General features: G+C 40.7%; 1 protein-coding gene across 4 annotated transcripts in view; it reads left to right on the top strand.

Moving 5' to 3' along the window:
* mgat5 (alpha-1,6-mannosylglycoprotein 6-beta-N-acetylglucosaminyltransferase) overlaps positions 1-18720 on the top strand; it is a 143940-nt gene that overhangs the window by 110379 nt on the left and 14841 nt on the right. For 3 of the 4 annotated variants that reach the window (XM_060827136.1, XM_060827135.1, XM_060827137.1), the window contains exons 13-15: positions 5660-5806; positions 10437-10553; positions 13536-13610. In XM_060827136.1, coding sequence (XP_060683119.1) covers positions 5660-5806; positions 10437-10553; positions 13536-13610 — 339 coding nt within the window. Of the gene's footprint in view, positions 1-5659; positions 5807-10436; positions 10554-13535; positions 13611-14813; positions 14846-18720 lie in introns of those variants that run through there. The other variant, XM_060827139.1, reaches the window with a different exon arrangement.

Genomic DNA, 18720 nt, shown 5'->3' with positions numbered 1-18720 from the left:
TTGCATTTGTGTTTTCTGATGTCATCAGTCACAACATGTTTGGTTAATTTTGTTTATCCAATATTAAATCAGTGACATATTAGTGCTGCTGCTTTCACTTTTTAATAATGTTGAGAAAGGGCAAGTCCAGTCAAGCCATTCAACTTACAGAAAAATGTCTTTTTTTTTAAAGAAACACCATTGTAGGTAAATTTTTATCTATTTGCCTGCATTTATAGATTTGATTACATTCACATGTATGGATGAGACGCATCTGGGAGTATACAGTTTCACAGGTGAAATCTTCAACATTCCATACTATTCTTTGGAGATCCAAAGTTTATGAGCACTAGTGTAAGCATATCTATTGTTTTGAGTCTTGGATTCACAAATATAAAAAAAAATTGAAGGTCTCTTGCTCAGCAAATAGAAGGATTCTAAAATAAATTATCTGCAGCTTCAATGCAAGCCCTGGATAACGCAAGACTGCCCACAATATTGCTCAAATAAGCCATATACATTGCAGCCAAAAGGTTGAGTTTTAGAACAGGTACTTTCTACAGACTATCAGGAGCTTTTTCTTGATGTATGAATGATTAGTAATAAGGCAGCATCTTAAAAGATCCTCAGTAATGGTCCCTCATTTTTAAAGTTTAGAACCTTTTTTTGTAAATAAATTTTTGTTTTTCATATTATAAGATCAGTTGCACCCCCTATTGCTTTTACTCTAACCATTTACTTCAAATGTTCAGTTTTCAATTTCTCTCAAATTGAAGTATTAAAAATAAATTGACTTTTTTTTGGTGCATTATAGTAGAAAGATAATGTGGTGATTGTAACAAAGTCAGTCAGGTGGACCTCAGAAGGAGCTCCCTGACTGGAGCTGTTAACTGGGTCCAGTCAAGGAACCCTGGCTGGCAGATATAAACAGGAGTGTCAAGTGTTCTGTTCACTTGGAGTTGACTCTGAGGAGTCCAGTCCAGTCTCTAGTACTATGCACATGTAAATACAGGGTGATTTGGTGATAGGGTACTAACATTTGTGGAGTTATGTTTGGCAACAAGTGAAGGAAATATGTTTCTGAAGAAATTCCACCTCAACAGTCGTCTTCAAGCTGGGGTAAACATTTCTGGCATTATGCCATTATCTGGGAAGCTTGACTCATTTGATGCTTCCATCGAAGACTGGGTCCAGTATGTGGAAAGAATGTGGTGTTTCTTACATACAAGAGACAGTGGAGCAGATGAAATGCATCAAGTAATTATTCTGACAGCTTGTGGACTCGCTGCTGCTTCAATTATTAGGACCCTAACATTTCCTGAGGCGCCAGATATTAATACCTTTCAAGAGTTGTTAGGTTTAAGGAATATTATGACCCCAAGCCGCCACAATTCTGAAATGCGATCACTTTTACTCAGCAGTTCGAGAAGCAGAGGAATCAGTGACAGAATTATGTGACTTTAGTTAATGAGATGCTGAGACACTGGGGTATGTGGGATTAATAATGTCAATATGCAAAAGCGCCTTCTAGCTGAAGTCCAACTGGACTTCAAACGAGCATTACAACTGGCTTTATCATTACAAAATATGGCATGCAGAACATATGAGTTACAGGATATGCCGATGGAAGTGGAAACCTTGCCAGGTCAACTGAACTTAGGGGAAGCGCCACTTGATTGAAGGAAATTGCATCGCCTCACTCATGACACCATTTTATACAGAGGGACTCTAGATCAGCCCACATCAAAACCCTAAAATAAGGTAAACCTCAGCCAAACGGTTAACATTTTTCTCAGGACCAGATCTAGCGAGCCACTGTAATTGCTATCGGTATGCAAGCTCAAAAGAGTCCCGTTAGGTATAAATTGAGTAAGAAAACAGGCCAGTTTCCGGGAGAGTGCACAACCTGCAGAGCTCACCTGCATCTGGTTTGGAACGGCTAAATTGCTTAGCAATAGCCAAATCAGGACCCAAATAAACATTGGGTTAAACGGTCACCAGGTTCTATTGGAGGTTGGTATCTATGCAGCTGTATCTGTGATTGCAGAATCAGTCTTTAACAGAATTTGTTTTGGAGCCCAGTTCTTCAGTTTATGTAAGACCTTGTTAAATGAGAAGGTATACTGGGGAGCCTTTATAAATTAAAGGTACACCTTCGGTTCTGGTCTCGTGTGAAAAGCATCTGGTTCAGTTACCACCGATTTGTAGTAAAAGACTCCGGCCAAGCTGATGGGGCAAAATTGGTAAAGAAAGATTCACCTTGATTGGCTCAATATTTTTTCAATTAGAAAATGGATGCCCAAGTGAAGTCCTGATTAAATATCCGAAGGTTTTCCAGGAAGGTCTAGCAAGTATCAAAGGAGCCAAGTCCAACTTGCATGTTAACCTTGAAGCAATTCCACGATGCTACAAGGTTGCCTGGTGCCATTTGCTTTGTGTACAAACGTGGAGGCAGAAATCAAGCTGTAAAGCAAAGGAATCACCAAGCCAATATAAACCGTCGCAGAATGGCAGCACTAGTTGTACTGGTTGAGAAGCCTGATGGGTCAGTTTGCCTTTGTGGTGATTTTAAAATTAAGCTAAACAGCTTCCTGAAGATGGATAAATTCCCAATCCCTTGCACAGAAAACTTGTAGGCAAAGCCAGCAGGGGAGCTGATCTTCACTAAATTGGAGATGAGTCATGCATACTTGCAATTGCAATTAGATGAGGATTACCAGAAGTATACTCCAATTAACACCCGTAAGGGTTTGTACCAATGTACAAGACTGCCATTTGTGGTGTTATCGACCTGTGCCACTTTTCAGATGATGGGGAACGTTTTACAAGGTGTACCCCAGGTCGTCAGTTATCTGGATGACTAGCTAGTAACAAGGAAGACCAATAAAGTGCATTTAGAAAGCTTGGATATACTCCTTAGATGCTTCTCCAATGTGTATGCTTTAGAAAGTAAAAACATATGTGTTCCAAGCATCCAAAGTGACCTATTTGGGTTGCACATTCGTCAAGACCAGGTTACACGATGGAAGATCAAATGACTGCAATCAAAAGTGCTCCGACTCCCACATCTGTACCAGAACTTGAGGGGGAAATGGGAAGGTGAAACGTCATTAGAAATGCCAATGCCAGACTTGATGCTCAGCGCATACGCACAGGAGCAGACCATTTGGTTCAATCAGTCCATGCTAACCATAATCCTAAACTAAACCAGTCCACCTGCCTGCCCTTGGCCAATATCCATCCAAATGTTTTTATTCATGTCAGTTTAAATGTCTTTTAAACGTTGTAACTACATGCATCCACCACTTCCTTTGGAAGTTCGTTCTACACATGAACCACTGAGTTTAAAATTAAAGAATGCTCCTCATCTTAAAATCTTTCTCCTCTCGCCTTAAAAGTATGTGTCCTAATCTTGAAATCCATGACCCTATGAAAAAGACATGCGCCATTTGTCTTATCTATGCCACTCGTTATTTTATAAATCTCTATAAAGGCACTTTTCAACCTACGAGAGTCCCAGACTCTCTTTGACTCAAACCCTCCAATCCCAGCCACATCCTGCTAAATCTCTTCTGAACCTCCTCCAGATTAATAATATCCTTCCCATTACCGGGAGTAATAAACTGAATACAGTACTCCAGAAGAGGCCTCACCAATATCTGTACAATCTCAACATCATGTCCCAACTCCTACACTCAAAGGCCTAAACAGCAAAGACAACCATGCTAAATGCCATCTTAATCGCCCTATCTATATAGGATGCAAATTTTAAAGAGCAACCGTTCACTTCAAGGGATGAAATTTGGTGCTGAAACCATGGAAATAGTCCTGCATGGATCAGAAGAATGGTCAACACTATGTCCGGTCCTGTGACTTACAAAGTTTAAGCAGATAAGACCGTTCTGAACAAGTATGTGAACCACCTGAAAGCTGCAAACCTGCAGACAGGGCAGGAGCAAAGCATCTGGCCTCTCAGAACAGCTGGAAGGAATGTCAGAGCCTGTGGGTTCTCCCCTTCATCTAGCATAGAAGAAACCTTAAAGTCTGAGATGAACACAGCGGATGTCACAGCCTGTAATGTCTTTTCTACTTGAAGTAAAGGATGAATTTCTTCAGAGATACTCAGGGCGCAAGAGGCGGGCTACAGTCTAGTACACTGCCCATAACCAGAGCTGAGTTGGAGGAACTGTACCGGGTGCACAAACTCCCCAGGAAAAGCTACATGGTGAAAAAAACTGGCCTTTGTCCCTGGAATTAAAGGAGAAACAATTATAGTGATTGTAACAAAAAATGTCAGCAGGTGGATCTCCAGAATGAGTTCCCCGATTGGGCCTGTCAATCTGGTCTAATCAGGGGGCCCCAGCTGACTGATTATAAGCAGCAATGTCAGAGTTTCTGCTAACTTGGAGAAATGGCTTTGAGAAAGCTGGGCCAGTGTCAAGTCCAGTGCACGTGTAAATGAAGGATGACTTGATGGGATACCGGCTGCTCTGAAGTCATTCATATGAAATATTATTAATCACTAGCATTTAGAAAGTAGATTTTTAAAAAATTTTGAATTTGTTTCTGTAAGGTACAATCACTGACTTTTATGGAGTCATGGTGAATATTGCACCATTTTTGCAAAATCAACTTTGAAGACCAGTGTCCATGTGAGAGACTTTCTAGTAGTGAAGAGACCAATTTTCGGTTTAATGCAGAAAATGGGATGTCTGATTTGAACAGCTATGTGTTAACAACATATTTTAGCCCTCTTCCCAAAATTGCATGGGGAGGAGTGAAAATGGGGCTATATCTTAGCATTAGTGTCTTTAAAAATTGTTGCAGAGGACATGATGCTGAACAGTTGGCAAAGCATTCCAAGGGCACTGGAGATTGCCCCTCCACCTATCCTGCTGGGACAGAGTATTGAACAAACAAGCCAATATTTATTTCCTTAAACTGGTTGAGTATCTAAGGAAGGATGACTTATGCTAGCAGATTATCCAAATAATGTTCATGCAAGATAATTTCAAACCAGCATTGTGCATCTTGGTTTGCAACACATGCTTTGTACAACCCGTAGAGCAAGAAATTTTAACCCCAACATCCATTCCGTTCCCTGTGATAGTTCATGAGATCTGGAAATCCAGGCCATGCATATCACAATTTTGATCCACTAAAGTAGCAACTCCTGGTATGAGAGTTAGTGAAAGTCATTGTCATCATAAACAGAAAGGGAAAGTTGACAAAAAATTGGAGGAGTTCCTCTGAAATAGGAACAGAAGAATCATTATAAATAATTTCATTGCTTTTTGTTACAAAATTACATTTTGTGTATTGGTGCATTATTATTTCTGCTTGCTTTTTCTCTTCTGAAAGTTAAGGAAAATCCCTCTAGTTTTGAAGTAATATTCTGCAGCTTTGCATTTAGGTGCCAATTTAGCCCACTGTATTTTCTGCATATTTTATTATTTTGTGTTAGGCTTTTGTAGTTGTCATCGTTTTACATTATTGTCTGTTTTAAAGTGGCCAGCAGACTTTGTTTTTTTGTTTGGCATTATTGTTCTTAGTATGCTTGTGATCACTCTAATACCAAACTGTTATCTGTTATGATGTTATGGGCATGTTTACATTTCACCTCTGATCTGTACTTAATGTTTGTTTTGCACTGTATTGTAAAAAAAACTTTTTTTTACAGTTGTTTGTTGGCCTTGGTTTTCCATATGAAGGACCAGCTCCTCTAGAAGCCATTGCTAATGGTTGTGCTTTCTTGAATCCACGGTTTAATCCCCCAAAAAGTAGCAAGAACACGGAGTTTTTCAAAGGCAAGCCAACACTTCGAGAGGTGAGCATTTAGAGTCAGAGTTATACACCATGGAAACGGTCAGTCAGTCCAACCTGTCCATGCCGACCAGATATCCTAAACTAATCTAGTCTGATTTGCCAGCATTTAGCCCATATCCCTGTAAACCCTTCTGAGTTATGTACCTAGGCAGATGCTTTTAAATGTTGTAATTGTACTCCCCTCCACTACTACTTCTACTTCTGTCACCTTGTTCTGTACATGTACCAAAGTTGCCCCTCTGGTCCCTTTTTAAACCTTTCCCCTCTCGCCTTAAAACCCTCCACTTTTGGACTTCCCTACCCTGAGAAAAAGACCTTAGCAATTGACCCTCTTCTTTCCCCTCGTGTTGTTATAAATTTCTTCTATAAGGTCATCTCTCAGCTTCCAGGACTCCAAGGAAAAAGCCCCAGCCTATTCAGCCTCTCCCTATAGGTCAAATCCTCCAATCTCAGCAACGTCCTTTTAAACCTTTTCTGAACGGTTTCACAACATCTCTCTAATAGTAAGGAGACCAGAACTGAGTGCAGTATTCTAAAAGTGGCCAAACCAATTTCTTGTACAGCTGCAACATGATTATCCTAACTCCTGTACTCAATGCCCTGACCAACAAAGGCAAGGTTGCAAAATGCTACAGTCACCCTGCCTACCTGTGACTTCACTTACAAGGAACTGTGCTCCTGCACCCCCAGGTCTCTTTGGACAGCATTGCACCCCAGGACCCTACCATTAACTGAGTAAGTCCTGCCTTGGTTTGTCTTAGCAAAATGCAACACCTTGCCTTTTTATCTAAATTAAACTCCATTAACCCGTCTGATCATGGTCCCATTGTATTCTGAGTAACGTCTTTACTGTCTAATGCATCATCAATTTTGGTGTCATCTGCAAACTTACTAACTGTACCTCCTACATTCGTAACCAAATTATATAAATGACAGAAAACCAGAGGACTCAGTAGCGATCCTTGCAGCATACCACTGGTCGCAGGCCTCCAGTCTGAAAAACAACCCTCCACCACCACCCTCTTGTCGTCTTTCAAGCTAATTTTGCATCCAATTGGCCAGCTCCCCCTGAATTCCATGTGCTCTTACCTTGCTAATCAGTCTAGAATGTGGAACTTAATGAACTGCTCTGCCTTCATCAATCTTCTTTACCGCTTCTTCGAAAAACTGAATCAAGTTAGTAAGACATGATTTCCCTAGCTCAAATCAATATTTACTATCTCTAATCAATCCTTGTCTTTCCAAATCTTGTAAATCCTGTTACACCGCTTCTCTTCCAACAGTTTTATCACCACTGATGTCTTGAACTATCACTAGAGATTGAATAAACTTTTTGATTTGGAGACTTGAATTTTGTTAATGCAGTTGTGTATGCCCTTGTCGAAAGGAAGTTTTCCTGTCTATTCTGTCTTTATAGTAAAGATAATTTATTTGCTCAAATCAACTGGAATCCAAAACTTCATTTAACATCCGATACAAGCTTCATCCAGAAGCTCACTGAAGATGTTATCTAGTATGGTGACGAAGTGTTTGGAAATGAACCTTCCAGCTCAGCGAACAAACCTACATTCATTAGATATTGACTGCCTACTAAATTGAAATTAATTATTTTACCTGTATTTCACAATCTTATGATTTAATTGTTAGAGATTTTAAAATAAATTTTACAACCTAGTGTATTTTTTTTCTATCCAGTATTTCTTCCCCCTTCTATACCTATGACTTTAAATTAATTTAGAATAGCAAATTCATATATTCAGACTTCTCCTGTTAATTTCAGAATGCTTCAGTCTGCTGTGTTAAGAAGATAGTTTCTTGCCCTGTTCCGGAGGGTAACTTGGGAGAGAATAGGGCCCCTCAAAGATCAGCAAAGCAGCTTGTGTGTGGAACAGCAGGAGATGGAAGAGATACTAAATGAGTATTTTGAATCAGGGTTTACTGTGGAGAAGGATGTGAAAGATAAAGAATATGGGGAAATCAGTGGTGACATCTAGAAAAATGTCCATATTACAGAGGAAGTAGTGCTGGAAATCTTGAGCGCATAAGATTGGATAAAATCCCAGGACCTGATCCGGTATAGCCTAGAACTCTGGGTAGCTAGGGAAGTAATTGCTGGGCCCCTTGCTGAGATATTTGTATCATCAATTGTCGCAAATATGGTGCCGGAAGACTGGAGGTTGGCTGACATGGTGTCACTGTTTAAGAAAGGTGGTAAAGAAAAGCCAGGGAACTATAGGCCGGTGGCCTTGACATTGGTGGTGGGCAAATTGTTGGAGAGAATCCTGAGGGACAGGATGGACATGTATTTGGAAAGGCAAGGACTGATTAGGGATCGTCAACGTGGCTTTGTGGGTGGGAAATCATGTCTCACAAACTTGGTTGAGTTTGTTGAAGAGGTAATGGTGAGCATTGAGGTCAGAGCAGTGGACGCGATCTATATGGACTCCAATGAGGCATTCAACAAGGTTCCTCATGGCAGACTGATTAGCAAGATTAGATCACATGAAGTACAGGGAGAACTAGCTATTTGGATGCAGAACTGGCTTGAAGGTAGAAGACAGAGGGTGATGGAGGAGGGTTGCTTTTCAGACTGGAGGCCTATGACCAGCGAATGGTGCCACATGGATTGGTGCTGGATCCACTGCTTCTCTTCATTTATATAAATGATTTGGATATGAAGGTAGAAGGCATAGTTAGTAAGTTTGTAGATGACACTGAAATTGGAGGTGCAGTGGACAGCAATGAAGGTTACCTCGGATTACAATGGGATCTTGTTCAAACGGGCAGAAGAGTGGCAGATCCTGTTTAATTTGGATAAATGCAAGGTGTTGCATTTTAGGAAAGCAAATCTTAGCAGGATTGATCACTTAATGGTAAGGTCCTAAGGAGTGTTGCTGAACAAAGTGACCTTGGAGTGCAGGTTCACAGCTCCTTGAAAGGTAGATGGGTTAGTGAAGAAAGCGTTTGGTATGCTTTCCTTTATTGGTCAGAGTATTGAGTATAGGAGTTGGGAGGTAATATTGCAGCTGTACAGGACATTGGTTAGGTCACTGTTGGAATATTGCGTGCAATTTTGTTCTCCTTCCTATCGGAAAGAGTTCTGAAAAGATTTAAAAGGTCATTGCCAGGGTTGGAGCTATAAGGAGAGGCTGAATGGGCTAGGGCTGTTTTCCCTGGAGCATCAGAGGCTGAGGGGTGACCTTTTAGAGGTTTAGCAAATCATGAGGGGCATAGATAGGGTAAATAGACAAGATCTTTTCCCTTAGTTGGGGGAGTCCAGAACTGCAGGGCATAGGTTTAGGGTGAAAGGGGAAGGATCTAAAAGATTTAAGGTGAGAGGGGAAAAGATATAAGAGACCTAAGGGACAACCTTTTCACAGAGGGTGGTGTGTGTATGGAATGAGCTGTCAGAGGAATTGGTGGAGGCTAGTACAATTACAACATTCACAAGGTATCTGGATGGGTATATGAACAGGAAGGGTTTAGAGGAATATGGGCCAAGTGCTAGCAAATGGGAGTAGATTAATTCAGGATATCTGTCAACATGGACGGGTTGAGCCAAAGAGTCTGTTTCTGTGCTGTACATCTCTCCAACTCACAAAATAATGGACTATTACTACTAAACAGCAACTGTTCCAAAATAGTAACATCCCATAAACCAACTTGGCAAAAGCAAATTCAGTAAAGCACCATCTCCCATGTGATTCTGGCAACAAGGACAGGAATTTTTTTTTTGAAGAGGGGTTTCCAGTGCAAGATCTAATGAATTTTCTCACCATATTTACCAAACCTGCCTCATTGATCACCTACCTCACCCATGACAGTTATCAAGTCCAACTCCAGCTCATACTACCATGAACTGTTCTTGAGGACCTCACCATTCAGCTGGTATCCCAAGATTTGCAAGCATCGCTTGTGCCTGTGCAGTCCTTAAACGTCCATTGTGCATACAGACAAACACTCAGTCCAGAGCTGCCATGCACAGTTGCTGATGTTTGCTGTAGACGCAACAGATGAAGTGGTAGTCATTCTGTTTTATGGGTAGGGGTCTGGATATCCTTTGAGTGAATAGGAGATGTGCCTTGAGGTTTCTTAGAGGCTCGCACATAATGGATGCCAATGTCCGTAGTCTTGGGGTGCATCAGGCACCCATAGAACATTCCCTGATAGGCTGATGCCTAGTGTCCTACCAGAGCAGAAAAGATGGAACAAGTTGATCCCAATTTTAAGACCCATTTTACTGGACTACTTGTCTGATGCTGCCACATATCTCCTCATACTCAGATTAGTCAGACACCTAAGATTCTGCCTATTCTTTACATATTCACTTTGTCATGATCATTCAGGATCCAGTACACTTCAGTCAAACCCCTCACTTTTCTACACTCCAGTGGAAACATGTCCATCCTGTCTAATTTATCCTCCACTTACTCATTTTGAGTATCAATTCAATAAACCTCTGAACCGCTTTCTGTAAGGTGTATGCCACATTTTATTTGTTAAGGCTCCTATGAATCATCTTGTGTTTTTACTAGATAAAAGGTTCTATGTATTAAAATTATTGTGCTCGTTTTTATTATAATTTGTGTCCTGTTTCGACTCGTGCTAACAAGTCCAATGTGTTCTTGCAGTTGACCTCACAGCATCCATATGCAGAAGTGTTTATTGGAAAACCTCATGTCTGGACTGTTAACATTGATGACCCAGTAGAAGTGGAGCATGCAGTGAAGGCTATACTTAATCAGAAGGTAAAATTATCTCTAAAATAGGTCTGAGACTAAGGCTTGTTTTTTTTTTGGTTTTGAGCATGTTGAAACAGTAAATTTGAACTGAGTTTCTAGGAATGTTAATTCAAGTAGAGACAGCAGAACATTTAGGGAAGGACAGTACAGTGTGATCAATAAAGACAATTAAGTATTTCAATTATTTGGAACAATTACCTGAACTTACATGAATTTACAGGCTCTGATATTTCAATGGCCTAATAGTTATTGGAGCTACACAAACTAGAACTGCACCCAAAGATCATGTGGAATCCGGATGCAGTGGACTCCATGGGAATTGCCTGGGAAAGTGAATATTCTCATATGCAGTTCCCATGTCTGGAATCAATCCAAAATAGTCCATTAAGGTTTGAGGCATGCATTTTAACATAACTAATAGTTACCCAGGAGAAGCTAAAGAATTGAAAATTTAGTGTAACTCCTTGGTAGCTGCTGAACTGGTCGTGTCCCCCATCCCTCCAAACTTGCCACGTGCCCCAACTCAATCCTTTATTAACTATCATTACCCGCTACCCGCAATGAACATAAGTCAGTTCTTCTATAATGCAGTGGTTGCATTCTTGTGCGACCGTGTTGTAAATTGCCCTTTAGAAACAGCGCTTAAAGTATCGATGCTGCAATCGCGTTACAGCCAACGCACATTTTAAATGTTCACACTGTAGAAACAGCATCTGCATTTCAATCGTGTTACAGCGAATTCAGGTTGACAAAAGGTGTATGATAATAGAATGACTTGTATACCCACAATCCAATTGCAACCTCTCCCTCCAATGCCCTCAACCTCTGGGACCCAATAGTTCTCTCGTACACCCATCAACCTTTAAACCCTTGCTACTATCCCATCTTCTCCAGGCAAGATACGATATGGTACCCTACAGACCTGACAACATCCTACCAGATTGTTACTCCCATCTGCCTGATGTCACCCCTCCCTCCCAGGTACCATGAGCACTCCCATCTCTCATCTGGCACTCTACTCATTTAACCAATGCTGTCTTTACCCCTCAGCTTACATAGCGGTAGGGGCACTACCACTGTGCCATGGAGTCAGGAGACCTGGGTTGAAGTCCCATCTGTTCCAGAAGTATGTAGTAACATCTCTCAACACGTTGATTTGACAATATCTACATACTTTCTCATAGGACATATTGAAGTATCTGGCTATGCTGCTAGATACTTAAAGCAGTGAGCATGGCACTCTGCTGCAAAGTGGAATGTTGTTTGATTCTCTTCCAGCCAACAGCCCCACCAAAATATCTTGCAAGAAGATAAACTGTTTGATTTCAGGTACACTCTGCATTTCTGAAGCAAATTGTGGGATCAGAATTACTGGTGAGAAATATGGAGCTCACTTCTAATGAAATAAACTAGAAGTGGACTATCAATTTCACTGGCACTCCTCTGAATATTGTTGGTCAGTAGAGTTATACAAGTAACTTTATACTCAATTTTTAAAATTTAATTGTCCTTGAGCAAAGGTTTCTGAACTGTTTTGATTGCTTTCTTCACTGACTATCACTTGTGTTCCTCAGAAGAGCAGAATATCTTAGCATTGAGAAAAACTGATCAAATTGTCATTCACCTCATTTGATAGATTTTGCTACATGAAATAATTATACTTCGAAAATATTACATATTACATCCTGAGGATGTAATGTCATTTATATACTGTATATTTCTTCTTAGGAAATAGTTATATCGCTTCAAGATTAACAGTCACCAAATAGTGAAATGAAGACTGAAAGAAACTGCTTGATCGCACTCCTTGATTTGTAAATGAACCAATGCAATTATTTTCAGAGGTAGAGACAGAAAAAAAAATCAATCGGGGTTTATGTGATTGTTCCTCAGTGATTCGCTGCCACAGAATGCATACATATGAACACTGGCTGAGGATAGTAGAGGAATCTGTATTCTTTCTAAAGGTCTATAAACCATCTGGGCTTTTAACGGTAACTTAGGACAGGAAGATATCTATGGGATTATATTGCAAGGCGAATTAAAGGGACTAGATTTTATGACCGGGCAATCATGTTTGATTGCTTTGAACTTCATCATAGGTCTCAATGTGGATAATAGACTTTTGATAGTACAGAACTTCAGTGTTGCTGAAAAATACTGATTTTTGTCAATGCTTTTCATTTTGCGCTTCTCAGGACAATTTTTCCAAGGATACCATAAAGGGGAAAAGAAATATTTGCACTGCATGAGAGGATGATTTGGTTGGCAAGTGAATTCAGATCGGTAGAGGTTTTGCAATAGAGAATACACCAGTTAATAATGACCAGTTTATTGACCAGCTCTGTTTAAATTTAAACCAGACAGGTAAGCTTTGGTCAAGGTGTCAGATTGAGAAATGAACCAACAAGTGGCTACCAGTTATTTTGTTGAGTTGAAACTGTTGCAGTGTGTAGGTTCTCTTTCTGAAGAGAACAGCAGGGCCTAATGTATGAATATCTAAACTTTCCAGACCACACGTGCCATACTACAAACCTGACTGACAACCCTAAAATGACTGTGTAGATAATTCTTGTTGCATTCCGAATTATCCACCAAATGTTGTCCACTTGCAGAATCACGTCTAATGTCAGACACTTTGTTGGAAAGACAGACTGGTTGAGTACAGTGAATACCTTGCTGTTCGTGTATAGCCAAAATGATGTTTGTTTGATATGATGTCAGTCTTCGGGGCATGAAGGCTACATACCTGCCATTGCACTGGGAACATTTTCTTGTGGATGCAGGATTGGTTGGTTAACAAAAGCTGAGCTGGGAGTAGGGATAAAGAAATAACTTTCAGGTTGGCAAACCCGAATCAATGAGTTCCACAATGATCAGCATCGAACCCTTAACCGTTTGCAAGCTTCAGTAAAATTTGCATCAGAGATCTGATTGTGCATGATGCTGCCAATACTCATCAGGACTTTTTACTACTTTTTTTAATAGATTGAGCCATATTTGCCTTATGAATTCAACTGTGAAGGAATGTTGCAGAGAGTCAGTGCTTTTATTGAAAATCAGGTAATTTATTTTATTGTGCAATCTAGAAATGTTGACTTAAGAAATCTCCTGGAAAATTACTGTTTAATCAGATGAGTCACTGTTTGTGTTTTGAAGATAGAATTGCTGGTTGATTTTTTTTTTGTAATTAAATGAAGAGTAGTTGAGATAATTACAGTATTTAAATGCTGTTCAGAAGGATTCATTCTTTTTCATTGAACTCAGACTATTATTTCAAATGAATGTTGTATAAATTTGAAATATTGAATATTCAAATTTCAATTGCATTAGATGATTTTGCTTATAACTGCTCCCTCTGTTTCTTTTCCTTGCTGTCTTTACTTAACAAATTAAATCTATTTGTTTAATTTGTTCACCCATCTGATTAAAGTCTCTGTATTTTGCACCATATAACTTTGGTTTCAGAAAAGCCAGGTTAAATTTTCTTGTGGTATGTTAGTGTTATGTAAACGTAATTATAGTAGGCACTCAAGACAGCAACCATGTGAAAAACAGAAGAGTTACTATTTCAAATATAAACTCTTCCAAGCGTGTACTGAAGTGTTAACTCTTCTGTTTGCTCAAGCCTATCCTGCTGAGAATTTCCAGCAACTGCAGTCTTTGCTTTTTGTTTAATGTTGGAAAGAATGATTGATACAGCTTATTTTATACAAGGAATACGATATAATACTGATTCCAGAGCTGAGGGTTGGCTGATGATGAGAGACTGAATGCTCTGGGGCTATACTCATTGGAATTCAGAAGAATGAAGGGGGGGGGAGGAAATCTTAGAAAAATGTATAAAATAATGAAATGAATAGATAAGGTAGAAGCAAGGAGGTTGTTCCCGTAGGTGGCGGAAACTAGAATTAGGAGGCATAGCCTCAATGAGGAGGAGCAGATTTACGACTGAGTTGAGGAGAAACTTTTTCACCCAAAGGGTTGTGAATCTGTGGAATTTCCTGCCCAGTGAAGCAGTTGAGGCTACCTTGTTGAAAGACACAGATTTTTGAACAGTAAAGGAATTAAGGGTTATGGTGAGCAGGTAGGCAAGTGAAGCTGAGTCTATGAAAAGATCAGCCATGGTCGTCTTGAATTGCAGAGGCGGCTCAATGGGTCAGATAGCCTACTTCTGTTTATATTTCTTATTATGTATATTCGTATTACTTGCTCAGTAGAAGTTGAGCATGGATTTTTTAAAATATTTGTTTTAATTCTTTCAAGGGATGTTAGCATTACTGGCAAGAACAACAATGGTTGTTATTCCTAATTGCCATTGAGAAAGTGGTGGTAAGCCACGACCTTGAACTACTGCGGTCCATCTGGTGTAGGTATGCCTATAATACTTTTTAAAAAAAAAAGTCCAGGGTTATGAACCAGCATCATTAAAGTAATGGTAATTTATTTCCAAGCCAGGAAGGTTTATGGCTTTGAGTGGAACTTCTATTGATGTTTTATGTGTTTGATGCTCTTGCCCTGCTATGTTGTAGAAGTCACAAGTTTGTACGTTGCTTTTGAAGGAGCGGAATTGTTGAAAGTGTGGAGAGGGGTGCTACTCAAGTGGGCAGCTTTGCTAGGTATCATGTTGAGCTTCATGAAGGTAGTTAGAGCCACTTAGAGTTACAGATGTACAGCACGGAAACAGACCCTTCGGTCCAACTCGTTCATGCTGACCAGCTATCCCAACACAATCTAATCCCACCTGTCGGCACCCGGCCCATATCCCTCCAAACCCTTCCTATTCATATATCCATCCAGATGCCTTTTTAAATGTTGCAATTGTACTAGCCTCAACCACTTCCTCTGGCAGATCATTCCATACACATACCACAGTGTGTGAAAAAGTTGCCCCTTAGGTCTCATTTATATCTTCGCCCCGCCCCTCACCCTAAACCTATGCCTTCTAGTTCTGGACTCCCCCAACCAAGGGAAAAGAGTTTGTTTATCTATGCCACTCATGATTTTATAAACCCCTCAACCTCCGCCACTCCAGGCAAAATAGCCCCAGCCTGTTCAGCCTCTCCCAAAAGCTTCAACCCTGGCAACGTCGTTGTAAATCTTTTCTGAACTCTTTCAAGTTATACAACATCTTTTCGAGAGGAAGGAGACCAGAATTGCACGCAATATTCCAACTGTGACCTAACCAATGTCCTGTACAGCTGCAACATGACCTCCCAACTCCTCTACTCCATACTCTGACCAATAAAGGAAAGCATTCTGGATTAGTGGTGCTGGAAAAGCACAGCAGTTCAGGCAGCATCTGAGGAGCAGTGAAACATCGATTTCACTGCTCCTTGGATGCTGCCTCTACTGCTGTGCTTTTCCAGCACCACTAACTCAGAATCTGGTTTCTAGCATCTGAGTCATTGTTTTTACCTAATAAAGGAAAGCAGATCAATCGCTGCCTTCACTATTCAATCTACCAGCAACTCTACTTTCAAGGAGCTGTGAACCTGCACTCCAAGGTCTTTGTTCAGCAATACTCCCTATGACCTTAACATTGTGTATAAGTCCTGCTAAGATTTGCTTTCCCAAAATGCATCACCTTGCATTTACCTAAATTAAACTCCGTCTGCCACTCCTCAGCCTATTGGCCCATCTGATCAAGATCCTATTGTAATCTGAGATCACCTTCTTCCAAACTTTCGAACTATACCTCTTATGCTCACATACAATTCATTTTCATAAATGATGAAAAACACTGGACCCAGTTCCACTCCTCATGGTACTCCACTGGTCACAGGCCTCCAGTCTGAAAAAACAACCCTGCACCACCACCATATGCCTTCTACTGTTGAGCCAGTTCTGTGTTCAAATGGTTAGTTCTCCCTGTATTCCATGAGATCTAACCTTGCTCACCAGTCTTCCCATGGGAAACCTTGTCAAAAACGCCTTACTGACATCCATACAGATCACATCCACCGCTCTGCCCTCATCAATCCTCTTCGTTACTTTTTCAGAAATCTAAATCAAATTCGTGAGACATGATTTCTCCTACACACAGCCATGTTGACTTTACCTAACCAGTCCTTGCCTTTCCAAATACATGTACATCCTGTCCCTCAGGATTCCCTCCAACAACTTGCCCACCACCAACATCAGGCTCACTAGTCTAAAGTTCCCTGGCTTGTCCTTACCACCCTTCTAAAACAGCGGCACCACATTAGCCAACCTCCGATCTTCTGGCACCTCACCTGTGACTATCAATGATACAAATAACTCAACAAAAGGTCCAGCAATCACCTCCCTAGCTTCCCACAGAGTTCTAGGGTACACCTGATCAGGTCCTCAGAATTTATCCACTTTTGTGTTTCAAGTCAACCAGCACTTCCTCCTCTGTAATATGGGCATTTTTCAAGATGTCATCGTCTATTTCCGTGCATTCTGTATCTTGCATGTCCTTTTCCACATTAAAGACTGATGCACAATACTAATTTAGTATCCCCCCCCCCCCCATCTTCTGCAGCTCCACGCAAAGGCTGCGTTGTTGATCTTTGAGGGGCCTTATTCTCTCCCTAGTTACCCTTTTGTCCGAGTGGCCTCAACAGAACCCAATTGAGCATTGGAGCATGATTATCTCTGTCACTTTGATCTTGTTTGTAGTTAAATGCTTGTTGTCTAACAGGTAAAACCTAACTGGGTTAATAAATGTGGAGAAAGGGAGGACTGCAAATGCTGGAGATCAGAGTCGTAAAGTGTGGTGCTGGAAAAGTACAGCAGGCCAGGCAGCATCCAAGGAGCAGGAAAGTCGACATTTTGAGCATGAGCACTTCATCAGGAATGGAGAGGGTTTCTCAAGGAGGCTGAGAGATAAATAGAGGCGGGGATGAAGGTAGCTGGGAATGCAATGGGTAGATGAAGGTGGGGGATGATGGTGATAGGTCAGAGAGGAGGGTGAAGGTAGGCAAATGGGACGTAAACCAACATGGGTATCAATCCATAAAAGGGCCTCCACTCAATAGGTTCAGAAAAATGTGGAGTAGATAGAGAGGAATAGTAAGTTTTGTGCAACTTGAAACAGTTGTCAGGGTCACTGAAAAGGATCCTGACAATTTGAGTGGTGAAAATTGGGATGTGGGAGGAGAGAATCACAGCATTTGGGAAGAAGTGTATAATGAAAGATGGAAGTAGCATATTTAGGGTGGGGAACACATGTTATTTGGTGCATTGGGGAGGGAGAAAGAACAGGAGAATTGAATAAGGGATGCTGGAAAGCAAATGTAGGCTTCAGGGATCTGAATGTGAATAAAATCAGAACAGGAATTTCGAAGGAGATTTTTGAAGGACTGATTCATCAAAGATTGAAAAGAGGGGACTCTGAAGGAAAGGCAAGACAATCTAGAATAATGGGATGGATATGTAGTGTAGGGTTTGGGGGTAAAGTGGGCCTGATGCCATTAGATGGTGAATGTTGTCTTGAAAAGGAAGGCCTCACAGAATGCACACTACAAATGTGTGGGGCCCTGAGATTTGTTTGCACATGTTCACTCCATGATTCATTTAACTCTGAGAAGAAGGCTACTTAAGGCTCATCAGCAATGGTGATGGGATATAGTTATTCCACATGCTGCTTTGCAGGAATATTCACTGGCTCATGTATCTGAAAGACCAGGATTAGGAATAAAACTATTAGTTAGGCTCTGGATTCCATGATTATAGGGCTGTATCTTGGGGAATCGTAAAGGGTGCCAAGAGTCTGTGAGCCAATTACCACATACCAAGAAAACATTGTAAACATCAAGACTACAAAAATTTTGCAGATAGCAGAATGAAAAGTGGAAAGCCAATGGTGGTATTTGGATGATACATTTCACTGTGCAGAGGAGGTTTCAGGGCAGGCTTCCAGTCAAAACGTGAGCAGTCTGAAAAGGCCCAAAAGATAGCTTGACTATGTCAGGCTCTTGAATGGAAAGCAAACATCTTATTCTTGATATTTGTGCACAGGTCAGTGTTTCCATGCCAGATGTTTGTGTAATTTAACCCAGCAATTATACTAGTTTGTGTATGTATAATATATATATATTGCTGAGGTTGAGGAGGAGGAATATCCAGTGCCAGCAGAACCAGAAATATGTCACTGAAGAGAACTGCAGTGGTAGACAAATGTGCAGAACCAGAAGAGGTGTACCAG

Source organism: Hemiscyllium ocellatum, chromosome 7 (assembly GCF_020745735.1).
Source record: "Hemiscyllium ocellatum isolate sHemOce1 chromosome 7, sHemOce1.pat.X.cur, whole genome shotgun sequence".
NCBI classification, from domain to species: Eukaryota; Metazoa; Chordata; class Chondrichthyes; order Orectolobiformes; family Hemiscylliidae; genus Hemiscyllium; species Hemiscyllium ocellatum.
The sequence above is the reverse complement of the archived record's forward strand: the minus strand, read 5'-3'. Positions and strand labels throughout refer to the sequence as shown.